The following is a 17,920-nucleotide window of genomic DNA, read 5'->3' on the forward strand; positions in this document are numbered from 1 at the left end:
TATTTAGTTATTTACCTTCTATTAAATATCAATTATCATAATTGAAAAAATGAGTATTAGCTATTTACCTTATTCCGTATAGTCAGTCTCTAATGGCGAGTCAGATGGAGAGCTAGGAATAGGCGGAGATGGGATGCAAACTTCCTTCCTCTTTGGTGGCATAATTGCAAGATACTGTATAATGTAAATACAAAACTGATCAATCTGTAGATTTGCTCTCATCATCTGTAGATACTTCAGACGACTCAACACTTTGATCAACTGTCACATCAACTATTTCAGCATCAGTATCTTTCCTATGTAATGGGATCATCTCATACTAGCTCAAATCCACAAATAAGTTAAAGGCAGGTTGACTATCTTGGTATGCTTCTTGAGTAGAGGGATCATCATCTTCTTCATCTTGCCCCTCCGCCTCAAGGATAACGTCATATATATTTCTAGGAGAAAATTCTTGTACTACTTGTTAGTGATTTCCTAACTTAGAATCGTTTAAATATAATATTTGAGATATTTGGGAAGCCAAAATAAAACGATCATCTTCATACCCTTTTTTTGATATATTAATACTCAAAAAATAATCATCGTGGCGTTTTCCCCTTCCAGGATTCTTTAAATCCCACCAACCACACTTAAATATATAAACCACAAGCTCTTTCACATATCTCATTCCTATTATATCAACGATAACTCCATAGAAATCAACGTTGTCTCCATCATGACTCCATTCGACAAGGACACCACTATTTTGTATTTTTCTATGTTCTCGATCAATTGTGTGATACCTACTTCCTCGCGAAATACATGTAGAATATCGAGCAACGCGTCTCAAGGGGCCACGCGCAAGTGCATATAGTAGGAGAGTTCGAAAAATATACTCTACTTTGTCCAATTCAACTCATTTGCACCTCGTTTTCTTTTCCATTGTTTTTTGCCAAAATCATTACGTCCTACATCCACAAGCTGTGCAATAACATTTTCGCCAGACAAGAATGGTGGAGGGTGCCCCCATTCAACAATGTGATAAAACATCCTATCGTTTCCACGCTATTCATGACCACCAGGTAAAATCGACGATGATCCATGAAACATAGTTTTCACCGATACGTAAGCCATTCAGATTGGGTATGTTTGTTTCAAGTTGGACATGCCATTTTTCCTTTAGTGCTCTAACCTTACAAGTTTCCATAAGCAGGAAAATCATTTATTGTCCATAACACCGCATCATGCAAAGTGAACGACTTGCATGTTGATGAATCAAATGTTAAAACCTCATTCTCCCACAAATCTTTTAATTCTGTAATTAGTAGCTGTAAGTGTATGTCTATATTATTTCCCGATGATCTCGGACCTGAAATGAGTAAACTCATCATGAAATATGGATCTTTCATACACTTCTATGGTGGTAGATTGTATGGCATAAGTGTAACTGGCCAAATACTATGACTAGTACTCATTTTTCCAAACGGATTAAATCCATCTGTTTCTAACCCAAGTCGAACATTACGAGATTTTTCAGCAAACCATGGGTGTTCTAGGTCAAATTCCTTCCAAACTTGAGAGTCCCCAGGATGTGACAAAACATTATCATTCTTGACTCTAGACGATGAGTGTCATGTCATGTCCATAGCCGTTAAACGTGACATAAATAATTTTTGTAATCTAAGTATCAATAGAAAGTGACATACGACCTTCCGCGGCACATTTTGCTTCTCAGTTGTCCATCTTGATTCATGGTAAATGGGACACTCATTCAATTGCTCATTCTCTCATCAAAATAATACACAATCATTCTTACACGCATGTATTACATTGTAATCAAGCCCGAGTCCTCTTTTCAACTGTTTTCCTTCATAAAACTTGCGGGGTAAAATATTGTCTGATAGAAGTGTCTCTTTAAAAAGCTCGAGCAACATATTGACAGCCTTAATAGAGGGACCCAACACCGTGAACGACCTCATTTCTATTCAAACATTAAAGACCTTTGAACGATAGTCGTAACGACTCCATTTCACTAACGTATCACTATCGTATCACCGCCACTGTCGACGAACAGTACTACAATCAAAGAGGTACATTTTTTATTTTGTATTTTTGTTGTTATATTTCATTATTATTTAGAATTTATATAAAACTTATTATAAGTTTAGATATAGTACTCTAGGGCTGCAAAACACAAGCCCGAAATGGTTCTATGGACATTTTGGCCTTGCGTGTGTGTTATTTTGTTGAAGAAATGAAAGGAATCATGGCTTCTTTCATTTCAATGGCCATTGAGTTCGACTTAGCCATTGCTGAGCTCGATCAAGTTACCGTTCAAACTTTTTCTATCACGTTCGAATGGTAAGAACTGAAAATACTTTTATTCGGAACAATGTCTCAACCGTTCGACTGCCTATATACAACACCGTTTGAACGGTTGTATACCGTTTGAATAATTAGAACCAAAAAGACTTTCTTGGGAATGGTGTCTCAACCGTTCGACTGCCTATACACATTACAGTTCAAACAGATTGATGTCGGTCGAACGAGTAGAACCCAAAAGACTTTCTTGGGAACGGTATCTCAACCGTTCAACTGTTTATATACAACACCGTTTGAACTCTTTGTAAGCGTTCGAACGTCTATAACCCAAATAAAGACCTTTCGAATGCTGTTTGCAGCGTTCAAACGGTTGAACAAAGAAAGCAGATTTATATTTTTTCATTAATTATATAATTTAATGATTGTTTTGTATATTATATTTTGTAACTAATCCTTTTGATTTTATTATTTAAATTCCACATTAAATGTTTGCTAGGGTGAAGTCAAAGCATGCCAGACCAGTCTACAGCTGGTTAGGAGACAGCTGAGGACAAGAGCACTGATCCTGATGGACTGGATGGCCTCTCGGATGCAGAGGTGAGGCAGATGGCTGTTAGTCCAGATGCTCCTCCTTATAATGGGATGAAGAGCATCAAATAGGTTCATTATTAAGAATTTTTCAAGATTCTGAACTTAATTATCGCCCACAACATTGACCCTCGGCAACACAAGACGAAGGTTGGCATGGATAGGGCGAGATTTATGATACGTGTCACTTGTATGATGCCTATCGACCTAGTGAGTTATATATTCGATCAGAGGTTTCATACGTTACGACGGATATTTTGCCATTCGGCCTCCTGATCACACGATTCCTATTGTTGGTTGGGGTCTTACCTAATGTTCCTGAGTGTATTCAGGAGTCGATTGGACCGATCAACGCCTCCATCCTGTCAACAAGCACAGAGCACTTGAGACTTTGTCTTCGTGCTCATACTATAGAGCCGGTCGATACTCAGACAAGAGATGCACACCCGACTGATCATGGAGTATCGGCCGGTCATACATCCACACAGCCTAAGGCATCACGCACTCTTACTGCTGATCAAATTGCTGATATAGTGCATACAGAGATCCAAATTGTCGTCGGAGGCTTAAGTACAGAGTTCATTGGTGCCATTGATCGCGTGTCTCGGACTTAGGAGACGATATATGCTCGATTGACACAGAAAGAGTCAAAAGTAGATTCAATCGAGGATGTCCTCAAAGAGTTGGGGATATAGTATGTTATATCTTATATTTTGTATTTTGTTTTATTTTTGGTATGAACAATATTTGATGTTTTCAAAGTTTAATTAATTATGCATTATGTCTTTCTTTTATAAATTAATTGTTGATTACTATTATTAATTCTTTAATTGATTATTTTTTTTTATTAAATTAGAGTCACCGTTCGAATATTAAATGGCCGTTCGAAACTGGTGATTTACACATTCGAACGATTATAATGGACATTCGAACGGCAAATTACTTTCCCGCGAATTACCACCAATTTTCCCCTCAATCATGAATGATTATTTCACTAGCCACGAAAGTTATCGTGCCTAAGTATAGTGTTTGACCGGGAAGCATGTTTCAGAAATTTTTTGGGATGAAATTTTGATTTTGTCCTTCAATCTTACAATTTGGGACGATTTTAATTTCGTTCTAAAGAAAAATTGCCCCAAAAGCTCAAAATTGTTGTAGTGCACATTCATATTTAGGGACAAAGTAACATTCATTTATTAGCTAGGGAATCAATTGGTTAAGATTTGGATTGTCTTTTATTATTTGAAAAGTGGTAGAGGCACAACTCTTTTATAACTCCTTTATTTTTCTTTTCTTTTTTTTTTTTTTTTTTTTTTTTTTTTTTATAGAAAAACTGAAATTTCATTAATCAAATGAGTTTACAGACATTAATCAAGCCAAACAGCCTGAGAAATAAATTCAGGATAACACTCATTCCATATTGAGATATTCTCAACGTTCCAAGCATATCGGGCAAGAATATGAGCAACCTGATTACCTTCTCTATAGACATGTTGAAATTTGCACTCCACAAACACTCTTAACACCTTTCTTATTTCACTCACAAATGGAGTTAACATTGCGTCAGAAACAAGTTCATTGTTGAGCACTTGGATATCCATCAAGCAATCTAATTCCATAATCAATCTATGGATCCCCATACTAGTACACAACTGTAAAGCACGGAAAATAGCCAGCATTTCAATAGCTTCAGTCTTATTCACTTCAAATTCAACCTTGCTTGCTGCCAAAATCACCTTACCAGCTTCATCTCTGAGAATCACGCCCACCCCTGCCTTATGAAGTTCACCAAAAACAGTGCCATCCACATTTAGTTTCAACCAACATGTTGGTGGGGGGCTTCCAATCATAATACTCTCGAGCTTTACCCTTGGGCATATGTTTCAGATCATCATAAGCTTTTATAACAGACAAAGCAATGATCAATGACCTGTTGGACTGCAATATTTTTCTGCTCATGAACCATTTGATTTCTTCTCCACCAAAATCCTCAAGCAATAGCAAAGAAAGAGGCTAGTTCACCCTCCAGTCTCTGCTTTAGAACTTCCAAAGCTACTTGCAACATTGGTAAGTGTACTCCTTGTAGTTGAATGAGAGGAATATATGGAAACCAGCTTGAATGAATGTCAGGGCAGTATAATAAAGCATGGGCTATATTTTTAGTATATTGTTTGCAAAAACAGCAGGCTCCTTCGATATTAACATGCTTCTTAAGAAGGTTTTGTTGGGAAGGGAGAATCTCCTTGCATGCCCTCCAAGCAAAGACCTTTATCTTATTAGGAACTCGCATTTTCCACAAAGCCTTCCACAAAGATTGTTGTTACCTGTCATTAGAACACTCCCCTCTACAGCCCTGTAATTGTAACATAAAAAATCTGTAGCAGCTTTTCACTCTAAATTTTTCACTCCTTTTTAAATAAGTGAAATTTGTGTAAAGAAAAATCTTAGGTAGATACCGATGGTCTCCAGATCAGCATTTGCACGATGGATGCATTTTTATTTTTTTATTTCCTTAAACATTAAAAAATATATTAAATTGATTTTTTTTCTTAAACATTAAAAAAAGAAATTTAATGTTTAAGAAAAAAAATAATGCACTAATCAATAGGTTCTATCCGTAAAACCACCCTTGTGTAAAATAAAGATATTTCTGCAACCATTTTACAAAAGTATCATTTATTTAAAACAGATTTTTTTTTTTTAAAACAAGTTACGACATTTTATTCAAAATAACCTTTAACAATACAGAATCCCTAACAAAATAGACTACCGAAACTAATAACATGCAAAGCATAACATGACCACTCTAGCAGACAATACATCGAACAGTTAGCCTCTAAAAGAAGGAAAACCCAGTCTATCCAAGCCACGCATATACCCTCCCACCTCATTAATGATTTCAGTAGATTTAATAGGACCAACTAGATCATGTAGCAAGTCTACATCCCATTCCCCATCTATCCAACACTCTTTAACTTGAGTCTTGGATTCTCCAAAATTGCCATTGATTCACAAAAAGGACCATTCGCCAACCACTTGTCAAACCAAAAAGATGCTTTGCCCTCCCTAATACATACCTTCATATTAGTCATCACCTCAGGAAGGACCTCCAAAATTCCTTCCAAAACCTCGAGTCTGAAGACTTTTTTTCACATAGTGCAATGTGCTCTTTACCTTCCAACACACCACTTTCGTCCTCACTTTGCCAACCAGAGGCTCTAACATATGAGCCGTAAATATCCCTGATACTAGCAGAACCCCCAAATAAGTCACCAGAAATGAACCTTCACTGAATCCCGTCGATCGCACAAGACTTACTCTTTGGCGAAATAAAATTTCCTTGGAAAGAAAGAGGGCAGACTTTTCTTTATTGATTAACTAACCCGACCACTGCTCATAAGTTTGCAATGTCATCAATAGCATCTTCATCGACCTTTTTCCTCCACTAGAAAAGATCAACAAATCATCAGAGTAAAGCAAATGGGACACCAAATGTAACGCCCATCCTTATGGTGGGACTTTTTATAAAATGATTTTAGAAAGGACGACGGGAATTACCGTTTGATTTAAAACATTTTACTTGCATACCTAGGGTGCAAGACTCTACATTATAAAATAAAATGTGCTTTTAGAATAAAAGAGGTTTACAGCGGAAAACATTAATCTTACAATAAAAAGGCCTCATACATTTAAAATCTCATGCCTAAACTTTCGTGCTCTTCCCCATGGGTTGTGTCTGTCCTGACCATTCAGTCCCTGTGGGGGGAGGGACATGCATCAAACTAAAATGAGTCGATGACTTGTAAGCATTACTTCATATAGTTAAAATATAATAACATAGGTTTTCATTCATGCATTCATCATTAATACATACTATACATGCATGCATACATGCATACATGCGTTCATTTGAAAATATCACTAGACGGAGTTTTTCTTTAAAAATGGGCTTTCTTTTTATAAAGCGGTTCTCCCGTCAGTGGCTTCATTTCTTAAAGAGTTTGTGCATTCATGCATTCATACATTATTTCTAATCACTTGCATTGGCCGGTACACACTGTTACGCCCCGTGTGTTAGGGTTAGAAGTCTTCCTTTGGACTCGGACTCTGCCCGTGGCCACGGGTTGGGAATCCCTTTCATGGGGGGCAACACTGGGTGAACTACCAGTACTACTTACCCGGCATTGCAATCTGCCCATTCATTGGTACCCTTTTCATTCATTCATATGGCCGTTACGTATTTTCATACAATAAACGTTCAATCCTTTCATTCAATCAAATCTTTTAGTTCAGTCTTTTCATTTTCAGCCTTTTTCATTTAACAGTTCATTCATGGAAAACGTCATTTAAAAGCATGGGCTTAAACATCATCTTTCATGGCATCCATAAGCATCACCTCATGGCATTCATAAAAGCATCAGTTCGTAGCATCCATAAAAGCATTAGTTCGTAGGGACATTTTAACATTAGTTCATAGGGACCATTTCAAAACACTTCCTTTGCGTCGTTTAAAGCATCGGTTTAAAGCTCGAGGCACAAGCCTCGGTGTTTCTTTTCTTTTCTTTGTAAAATAAATACAATAGATACAGCGTATAGTCATCCATTCACATGCGTACAATTAATACTTTGGGTGCGTAAACAGGGGCTGCCGAGGAGGGGCAATAGATACTTATACTTTTGAACACTTAGCATTTTCTTTCCTAAAACGTCTTTCATGTCCTTTAGTAATGCGTCGTAAAGGAAAAGCATTTATTTTTCTTTTCTTGTATTTTAGAAAACTCTAGAAGAGTATGAACGCAATACTTACCTGGATTCCATGCTACTTTCATATCATGTAGTCCATTCATGTGCATGTCAGATGTCAACCTACATGCATACACATAGCCTAATGTCATTCTCTATCTAATGCATAAGCAACTTAAACTAGAAATAGAGCTACTATTCAATTGGAACACTCTCTTTCTATCCTATGCACTTATGTGCCCTTTACTATGCTAAAACCTTCGGGGATCACTTACAGTCACTATCTCTTCCAAACTCGACGTTCTACTTCAAGTTCTCATCCACTAAAGCAAACCCATGATTCGCCTTAGGGTTATGACACTAAGACTTTCATCTTACTCTCCTTATTGAACTCATCTCGATGCATGACTCAGACCTACTAAGTCACACATCCCAATCCTAGACAATACACCAGTCACTGCCTCCATGTATCTTAAACACCGCGAAACTATGCTTAGGACGGATTACCCATTACATATGGTGAATCCGTTCGGCACATGTGTCTCACCAGGTTACACATGTACCTTACCCCTAAGATCAACATATAACACTTTGATCACTTGCTTGTGTAAACAAGCACCATACTCCGATACCAACCTTCTCTTAACCCGGCTAGCATGACTCTTCATGCTACCTGTTCCTTTTGACAATTCATCCCAACACTTAACACGACAAGACTCCTTTCACAACCACGCCTTATGTCACGTCATATAGCTCGAGACTACTACTAAGCTATACCGTGACCTTGCCACATCACCTGACATCCCACTATGCCATTCTTACGCCAACTTCTAACTCATCACGAGTACGATTCCTCACGCACTCCTAACACATCATGACATCTCGTCATGATCCCGTTGCGCCATGCCTATGCTAACTCCTCACCCGTCATAAGCACGACTGCTGGTAACCATGTCACTTCGTGACATTCCCCAGTCATGCTTTCTTGCGCACTCTTACACTCGTTCTGCTACTTCACCCATACTCCCAGCCATAAGTCAATTACGGTGACACCTATCACCTCAGACTACAGGCCACACCACGACTACTTCAGGATATTATTCCACAGTTCCCGACACTACTCATCACGTTCCACGCCCATCAATCACACAACCATCCTTATTTCTGCGACACGCCACACAGAGTGTCGCTGCCTCGTGGAGTATACTCCATGTATACTCCTTCTCACGCTACGCCACATCACCACTATGACGTACAAGCCATATGATGCATCACTCCATCACATGGAGTACACTCCGTGTGTACTCCCTTCATACAAAGTACACCACACAGAGTACCTTCAACGTGTACTCTTCCCATTCCACAATATGCCAGGAGGGTATATTTTACATATACTCTCCTTATCCCATACTACGCCATGAGAGTACACACTCTCTTCCCAATCCACATGACGTCATGCCACCATTATAGCACAGTCCACAATGCTAACAACACACTACATAGATATACCTAACACTTCACATACACAACACTTCACATCTCTATACTACACAGCAAACTCTATAAATACTAACAACACAGTTCACAACCTAATCAACTAATTAACATCTAACATAAATAACGAGGGATAGAGAGTTATACCATCGACGGGATAACCCATGCGTTGCCTGCTGATCGTCAGAGCTGATGACGTCGGAAGAGTCGTACGTGGCGGCTAACTGACGTACGGTGGCTGTTTAGGCGTTTGGATAGCTAAGTGTGGTCTTGGAAGGGCTCATGGTGGCTTTGTGACGGTGGCAAGGAGCGTAGCATGGCAGATTTGGCCTTGTGCAATGGTGGTCAGTCACGCGTAGTGACTGTCCATTGTGCGTAGTGGCTGCCCACCACATAAAGTGGTGGTTCGCGCTTAGGGTTAGACCAAGGGAGGTCAAGGGAGGTTCCTGGTGGAGCCGTGGTGGCAAGGCAGTCCACGGTGGTGGAGGGGAAATTGGCCATGTGTGAGAGAATGAGAGAGAGGGAGCATAGGTGGCAAATTAGGGCCATGTGTGGTTGAGATGGTTCGGTGGTGGGTGGAGGAGGTTGGAGATGGCGCTCACACGCCGCGGGTGGCGGCGTACAGTGGTGGAGGGTGAGAAACCCATGCGGTGGATCTAGGGGAGGCTATCGGTCGTGAGTCCAAGGGAGGAGGAAGGGGGAGACCAAGAGGAGCTTGTGGTGGTGTCTGGTGGCCAAGGTGGTCGCGCACGGCGGTGCTAGGGACCTGCACAGTGAACCCGTGCATGGGTAAGGCTGTGTATGTGCAAGTGGAGAAGGTGGCTGCATGGAGGGGGTCGAGCTCGCTGGAGGGTGATGGCCGGTGGGAGGAGGAGCTACCATGGAGGTGGTGGTGCCAGAGGATGGCGAACAATGGAGCAACAACATCAAGCCCATTCGGGCTATGCACTGCCGAGAGAGAGGAAGAGAGAGCGTGAGAGAGGGAGACTGGTGTGGTGGGACTCACCGGAGTGAGGTGGGGTCGGTGGAAGGGGCGGCATGGGGGGGAGCTGTGTACGACGTACGCTGAAGGAGAGGGAGGAGAGAGAGCCGGGGGAAAAGTGAGGGAGAAGGAAGAGGGGTCTGGGTATCTAACCCAGACCCTTTGTCTTGGGATTTACAAAACGATCTAGCGGTGGGGGATTAAATTACTGATTTGAAAATGCATAAACATTAACTTAATTAAAAACACTTAGAGGAATTAAGGTAGAATATTATTTAAACTAAACTTTAGTTTATAAAATAATATTCCTTCATCATTAATAAAATGATGAAGTCTTATTTAGTATATTTAAGATAATAAAATCATTTAATTAATTAGATTTTTCAATATAATTTAAATCTCATAATATTTTAAATAATTGAAATCATTTTAATATTGATATTAAAATGATTTCTAACAATTATAATATTTTTGGAGCTCTTCAAAGATATTATAATTGTCTTGTTTAAAATCAAGCTTACTTCAATAGTACTGAAAATACTCTATATAAATATTTCTAGTACATTTAAAACACTAGGCGTACTTTAGGAATCACATAATATCTTTAAAACACACCATCTAAGTTTGGCACGTATAACGAGGCTCGTAGTTGCAAGGGAGAAGGGTAGACTGTTGCATAATTTCTGCCCTCGGAGTTCACTTACGTCAGAAAGAAGGAGTCTTGCGAAAGAAAGAAAGAACATACGTTAGAAGGAATGAGCGGGGTGTTACACCAAAGGTGCCCCACGAGGATGATAAAATGCGCCAATTTTACCTTCTTCGAACCTCTTCTTAATAAACTTGGACAATACCTCTTCCATTACAATAAATAAATACGGTGAAAGAGATCCCCTGCCTTAAGCCCCTCATAGGATCTCTTGTGCTAGCGGTATGTTTTCAAAAATGCTATGGCCCGGAATGAAAGCCCTTCGCTCTTGGGAGACCATTTTATGCAACAAACCTTTTAAGCGGGCTACCAAAATTTTGGAGAAACTTTTATGCGTGACACAGCAAAGGCTTATGGGTCTAAAATTGTCAAAGCCTTGGGATCCTACACTTTAGGAATTGGTACTATATATGACACAGAATAAAAGCTAGGGAGCAGATGGCCCCGAAAAAAATCCAAAGCAGCTTCCAACACATCCTTTTTTACTATGTCCCAACAAGAAATATAAAAAGTTGAGCCGAAAGCATCAAAATCGAGGCTGCTTTGTGATGGAATGAAAAGTAGAGCATCCTTCATCTCAGCTTCAGTGGGCTTACTGCAGAGCAAGTTATTTTCCTCCTCAGAGACAACCGTGGAAATCAAGGAAGTAAGATCCGGTTGCACTCCTGCTCCCAAACCTGTGAAAAAAGACTTAATGTAATTAATAACAGTTTCATGAACTACTTTTGCTGACTCTCCATTTGCCAACTTCATGGATGAAAAGAATGTATTCTTGCACCTTTGATTAACACACGCATGAAAAAAATTTGTATTTTGATCCCTTTCGAGAATCCATTTTTTCTTGGCCTGTTGAGTCAACCTGAGTTCTTCTCTATTCTCCCATTCCTACAACTCTACTTTTGCCATCAAATACTCTACTTCCACCTCCACTTGATGCGCCTCTTGCAGTTGAGCTTCTAGTGATAGAACTCTCTCCTCCAGATTTTTAATAATGAGATCCACTCTCCCAAACACTTGAAGGTCCCAGTTGCAAAGTGCAATCTTTGTACACTTGAGTTTAGCAACCAACTTCACTAAACCTGACCCAAGAACCCCCTTAGTCCACACCTTTTCCACACCAGCTTTGAAGGACTCATGGGAACCCCACATGTTTTGAAACCGAAATAGCTTTGGACCATAGCACTCAAATTTTATCTGGAGGGTGACAATCATGGGGCTATGATCCAAACGTTTCCTCTTAAGATACTTTAAGCCAACCGACGGGTACTCTCTCAAGAATACATTGTTTATAACAGCTCTATCAAGTCACACCCAACTCCTCAATGCACCTGCATGACCAATGCACCATGACATGCGACTATGCGAGAATGTCAGATCCACTAGACCACAATTATCCAAACATCTTTTGAAATCCTCCATAGCTGCCAAAGTTCTCGGATTACCAGTAATATGCTGCCCATCCTCTTTAATAATATTAAAATCCTCCACCACTAGCCATGGATATGAATTCTCCTGCATCATATTCAACTCCTGCCAAAGGACCCTCCTTTCTTGTTGCTGACACTTAGCATAAATAAAATACGCTAACATTTCCCAGTCAAACTCTACTCCGACATAATTACCATCTCAAACGTGAGCGCATCACTCCACATCAGCCATTTTTACCAACCATCGCTTCACTAGCGTAAAAATTCGACAAACCCACCAAACTTGCTAAACGAGGCAAACGCTCTTCACTTTGAAAAGATTCCGAAATAGCGATAATCTGTACATTATATTTCTTCACCAAACTCCTTAACTGACTCATCGACGTGACTATCGCGTGCACGTTCCATGCCAGAATGGTATGATTCATAAATTTAGTTTAGCCGAGTGGGATATCACCCACTGGGATTGTCTCACCTGTTGATCCACTTGTCTCTATTTTCATAGAGAACTACGAGCCCCTTTATCCGACTCATACTCCTTCTCCTCTGACAAATCTCGCAGCTCATCTTCCTTTTCCCTATCTGAGAATATGGGACCTTCCTCACCTGCCTCACCCTCATGAGTAATTCCTAGCCATCGACTTTCCAACTCTAGCACTTCCGTGACAGCAACAATACCACCCATATAGCCATGCTCCTCCATCCCACTACCCTAATTCTGATCGACTCTTAACAATGCCCCATTGCCAACCTCAGCCTGTAATGAACAAACAGAGTCCGAAGGTAAGATAGCTTGTAAAGTCACAATAGCCCCATTTAAACCATCCCCATATAGTTCCTCACTACCCCCATTCCAGCTAGAAGCACCATCGAGCGACTTCAAGCCATCACCAGACCCTTCAACCTGTTTTCCATTGTCAACATCATTGTTCTCCTTTCCCACCGAAACCTCCTACTCCCTTTCCACTGTATCCTCTTTCAGCATAGTATTAATCACCATCACAGCCTCTCCGTTCTTTTTTCCATAAAAGCAAACCACCGACGTACTTACCCTGCTTGCCCTTTTCCATCCTCCTTCTAAGTGTCTTTGGCCTTTTCATGCCAAATTTCCTTACGGGGCAAGACTCTTTCATGGAGCCCTTCTTCCTTACCCTTGCTTTGTGTCCACTCTCCTACGCGACACACCACTGCCAAGTGCCTTAGCCTATTGCAGTTCCCACAGTTGAACCTCGACTTCTCATATCTTACCTCTTGCAAAATTTTTTTTGAAGCCGCTACAATAAATCCACCTCCAAGCAGATACAAGCCCCTGTAGCCCTGGTCCTATGTAGAGTCACATTTTCGGTTCCTTAAAACTATCCGAACCTTGTCGCAAATATCTGTAAGCAATCTGTCCGATACATATGAAGAAGGAAACCTGGAAGAAAAATCCATTGAGGAACTAAAGAAGGTTCCTTATGCAGATCAAAATCTTTAGTGAAAGAATGTATAAACTATAGTATAAGTATAGTATAAAAATAAGTTAGATATTAGTATATAAGTAAATTAACATTGAATGATTTAGTTTTAGTTTTAATCTTTTATAGAAATTGAAATTTGAAAGCCAACAAAAAATTATTTTTTTAAAAGGGCTAAATATGAAGCTATAAACAAAGCCCAAAAGTTGAAAGCCTAAATCAGGCTCAGCTCCAAAAACTCAGAATCGGAGTTGGAGTCGGAGTCGGAGTCGGATCGAAGCCAACACAATTCGGAGTTTGAATTTGAACTCTGACAAAGTCGAAGTCATAGTCAAATTTAGGGGAATTTGACTCCAACTAAGTCGGTGCTCACCCTATGCTCAGCATTACAACAAGTCCTTTTTTTTTTCTTTCTACCAAAAATTCATCACAAAAGGTCAAACTTTTGTTGAAAAAAATTTTCTTGCACGATGGATAAAATGATAGATATATAATCTTTTTTTACAACTTTTTTTACAATTATGTTTTAAATGAGGAACATTTTTGTAAAGTAACTTATAAAAGTAATATAACTTTACGTAAATAGCCTCATTTTAAAACATGGTTGTATAAAGAGTTATAAAAAGGATTGTACATGTATCATTAGTCTTAATACATAGGCTACAAAAGCCTAATGGAATTAATGTTGGGATCCTTCCACAAGGGATAAGGGCTCAACGACATGGAAACTTAACGTATCACAATGAGATTCAAGTCTATGAAGATATGTTCAACCAAGATATCCATGTCGGATAGATGCCATTAACGACCAAATCGTGTCAGAGAAGGTAACATTAGCTAGGCACAGAGAAGCGTAGCTATGGAAAAGTCTCACCATATCAAGTCAGCCCAACATATATAAATATCAAAGTATTGGATTTCATTTCAGTGCCGTTCTAGTTGAAACACAGGAACATAATGTTTTGATACTAATACATTTCTATGATACCCCATATGATAAGGATAAGGGTAGGTGGTGTATGAGATCTCACATTCGTTGGAAGGAGAAGTTCTTCCTTTTTGTAAGGTTTCAATGAGGCTCCAATTGTATAATTGGCTAGTTTTTTTGGAGTATAGGTCATGGTTTGACCTTTCCATTGGGGCATTACAGTTGGTATCAGAGTCAGGTTTGAGATTCTACATACTATAATAAGGTGTTTGATTTTTAAGATATTTGATTTGAGCATTTCCAGATAGGTTGCCTACGAAATTTGAGGTTTTAGAGTGATAGATTTTAAGAAATGAATTTTTATGACATTTGAGGTTTTAGATTTTGTAGGCTTATTCCGTAAACTTTAACAAATGATTTATATAAGATTTAAAGTTTAGATTTTGAAGGTATACATAAGCTTAATCAAAAGCCAGGTTTGAGGTTTTGCAGACTATAATATATGAGGTTTTGAATATCTATAGGCTAGGAAGTTAATTCAGATTGGAGGTATAGAAATTTGAGGGCCAAGAGATGATATGTTGAAATTTAAGGTTTGAGACCCTGCATATTTTATAGATTGAGTTTTTAGAAATTTGAGGTTTAGAGAAGCTACATAATTTAAAAGTGATTCGTATGAGATTAAAGGTCGTAGAAGTTTTCGGGTTCCAGGATATGATTTTTCCAGGATATGAATTTTTGATGATATGTAAGGTTTTAGCACTTGTGGACCTATGAAATGCGTCCCACAAAATTTGAGATTTTCCATATTTTTAAAGAAACGATTTTTATGACATTTGAGATTTTAGTTCCGGTAGACGTAATTCTATGGATTCGTTAAATGATGGGTTTAGTTAATTTCAGATGTATGTGAGTTAGATACAATGTGTTTAGGACTATAAGTTGTCAGAGTGTGCAGTGGAAGCGTGGTTTTTGGTAATATGATGGTTTGAGAGTTTATTCTTCCTTTAGTATGAAGTTATTATATTATGTGGAATTTATTATTAGGCTTGTAATTCCATTGTTGATGTTTGTATTTTAGGCTTAAACTAGATCCCAAGATGTAGGAAGATTGGCACCAAATGCGTGACAATGTATACCAAGAGGATTAGGAGGTATTTAAGGTACCGGGCGCAAAACATGGGAAAGTAGAATATTGGAATGTTAGGTTTGACATAATTATTGAGGATGAAATTAGGCATGGATACAGGTAATGCGGCACCCCCAACCCCCATGTAAGGAAACATAGGAATCGAGACGCCAGGATGATGACAATACGATCATGCATCCCAATGAAAGTGCCCAGTGTGTGTGTACATGCAACGGTGTACAAAACAATGCAGCGGATTAGTCAACTAAGTATCAGAATTTAAATACAATCTAAACATCAATAAGGTTTAAAAAGTAGTTATACAGTCATCCAAAATTAAAATACAATAGAGTAAAATAAAATATCTAAGCAAGTGATCCCAGATCACTCCTCGGGCAGAGCCGTATCCTCAGGCTCACCCTCCTCTTCATCTGTATCAAAATCTGCGTTATCACAAATGGTACCGTAGGTAAGTATAACCCAAATAACCCTCAGGAATAAAAATGCATTAATGCAACCAACATGCATGCATATGATGAAATATGCATTTTCGTCAAAACATCATTTTCCCCGAAAATGATTATTTTCCAACACACACCAAAATCCCATTTGGCCCAAAATATCTTTAAAACATTTTCCCAGAAAATGATTTACACAGAAATCCAACACACTATTTTCCCAGAAAATAGTTCATTAATCCATTATTACCATATGCACCATGGTCTCCCCTAGGGACCATCCGCACGTCCTGGCTTCGTAGCGATGCTCAGTTTCGCGCCCAGCGCGTTCGTGGCCACGCACCCACTACGCAACAAGAGATGTCCAGTTCCGCGCCCAGCGCGTACGTGGCCAGACATCCTCTAGTCCCTGCCAGCAGAGGGACCACGAAGTCGGCACGAGACCATCTCGTCCGATCCCATTGTCGCCCAGTGACAATCCAGGGGACGTTACTCAGTATATTCCGCTCCCGAGTAACCAGAGAAGCTCCACCGAGATAATGCCCCATCTCGGCTTGGAGTCGTGATACACACGCACCCAAAATCCATTCTCGCATGAAAACTCAGTTTTCATAAACACATGAACATGAATGCAATACACGAAAACTCAGTTTCCTTTACAAACATGATCATGCGTACAAAATGCAATGTACGTGAACAACACAATATCCAAACCAACAATTACCAACCCAATCAATCACACAAACAACTCAAATCACCAATCCATCCGACCCCCGTACTCCTCAGACTCAGTCCGGCATGTTCAACCAAATACAGCGAAATGAGTTAGTGCAAAAATACATTTAAATCATGAAAGTTCTTTGGAGAAATACTTACAGCGCTATATAGCAGTTTCTGAAGGATCACGAAGCTGCAATAAGTGACCTCTGAGTAACGTAAGAGTGCAAAATGGACTGTGGCCGTGGGTCTCAAATACTCACTTTTCAACGGAGACAAACAAAGACCCAAGAATGACAGGGTAGGGCCTAGGGATGTCGGTGAAGCTAGTGGTGGTGGTGGTTGGCCGTGGGTGGCGGCACAATAGGCGGTTGAAGTGCAAAAACACCCAAAATGGAAATAAAGTTGGAAGTGCTTCACCGGTGACGGATCGGAGCTGGGGTTGGGTCCAAAGTGTTGCTAAGAGGTCGATGATGATGTGGTGAGAAGATGGTGGCCGGAGGTGGCGCGACAGCGGTGCTAGAGCAAATGGTGGCCGCGACTTGGATAGACTCGTGGTGGCTAACAGCGGCGATGGAGGAGCTGAGATCGGAGGGGTAGTGTCGTCGGCTGGTGGGGAAGCTAATGGGATAGGCGATGTCGAGGCGGCGGGCTAGGTGGACGAAGGAAACGGACGGAGAGGGATAGGGGGTGGGTGTCGCGCGCGGGAGACAAACCGAAGGAGAAAAATGAGGAAAAAGAAAGAAAGAAGAAAAGAAAAGGAGAGGGAAGAAAAATGGAGGGAAAGAAATGAGGTCCAATCCTCATATCTTGGATCACAAAAATTATCTAACGGAAATTATTTCAAAACCACAAGTTAAATAAAATAATTTAAACGTAATGGTAAAGTGAAATTAAAATAATTAAATCTCACAGTAATTAATTTAGAATAAAGAGATTTTAAACGTATAACAATAATTAATAATAAGAAAGCACTTCAAAATATAA

General features: G+C 39.7%; 1 protein-coding gene across 1 annotated transcript; it reads right to left on the bottom strand.

The window, feature by feature from the left end:
• Nucleotides 1-4,259: 4,259 nt before the first annotated feature.
• On the bottom strand, nt 4,260-4,742 carry LOC121267103 (14.7 kDa ribonuclease H-like protein). The gene has a single exon (XM_041170976.1). It carries the CDS (start codon nt 4,740-4,742, stop codon nt 4,260-4,262), a length of 483 nt encoding a protein of 160 aa, XP_041026910.1.
• Nucleotides 4,743-17,920: the final 13,178 nt, after the last annotated feature.

The sequence above is a fragment of the Juglans microcarpa x Juglans regia genome, chromosome 5S, assembly GCF_004785595.1.
Source record: "Juglans microcarpa x Juglans regia isolate MS1-56 chromosome 5S, Jm3101_v1.0, whole genome shotgun sequence".
Lineage (NCBI taxonomy): Eukaryota > Viridiplantae > Streptophyta > Magnoliopsida > Fagales > Juglandaceae > Juglans > Juglans microcarpa x Juglans regia.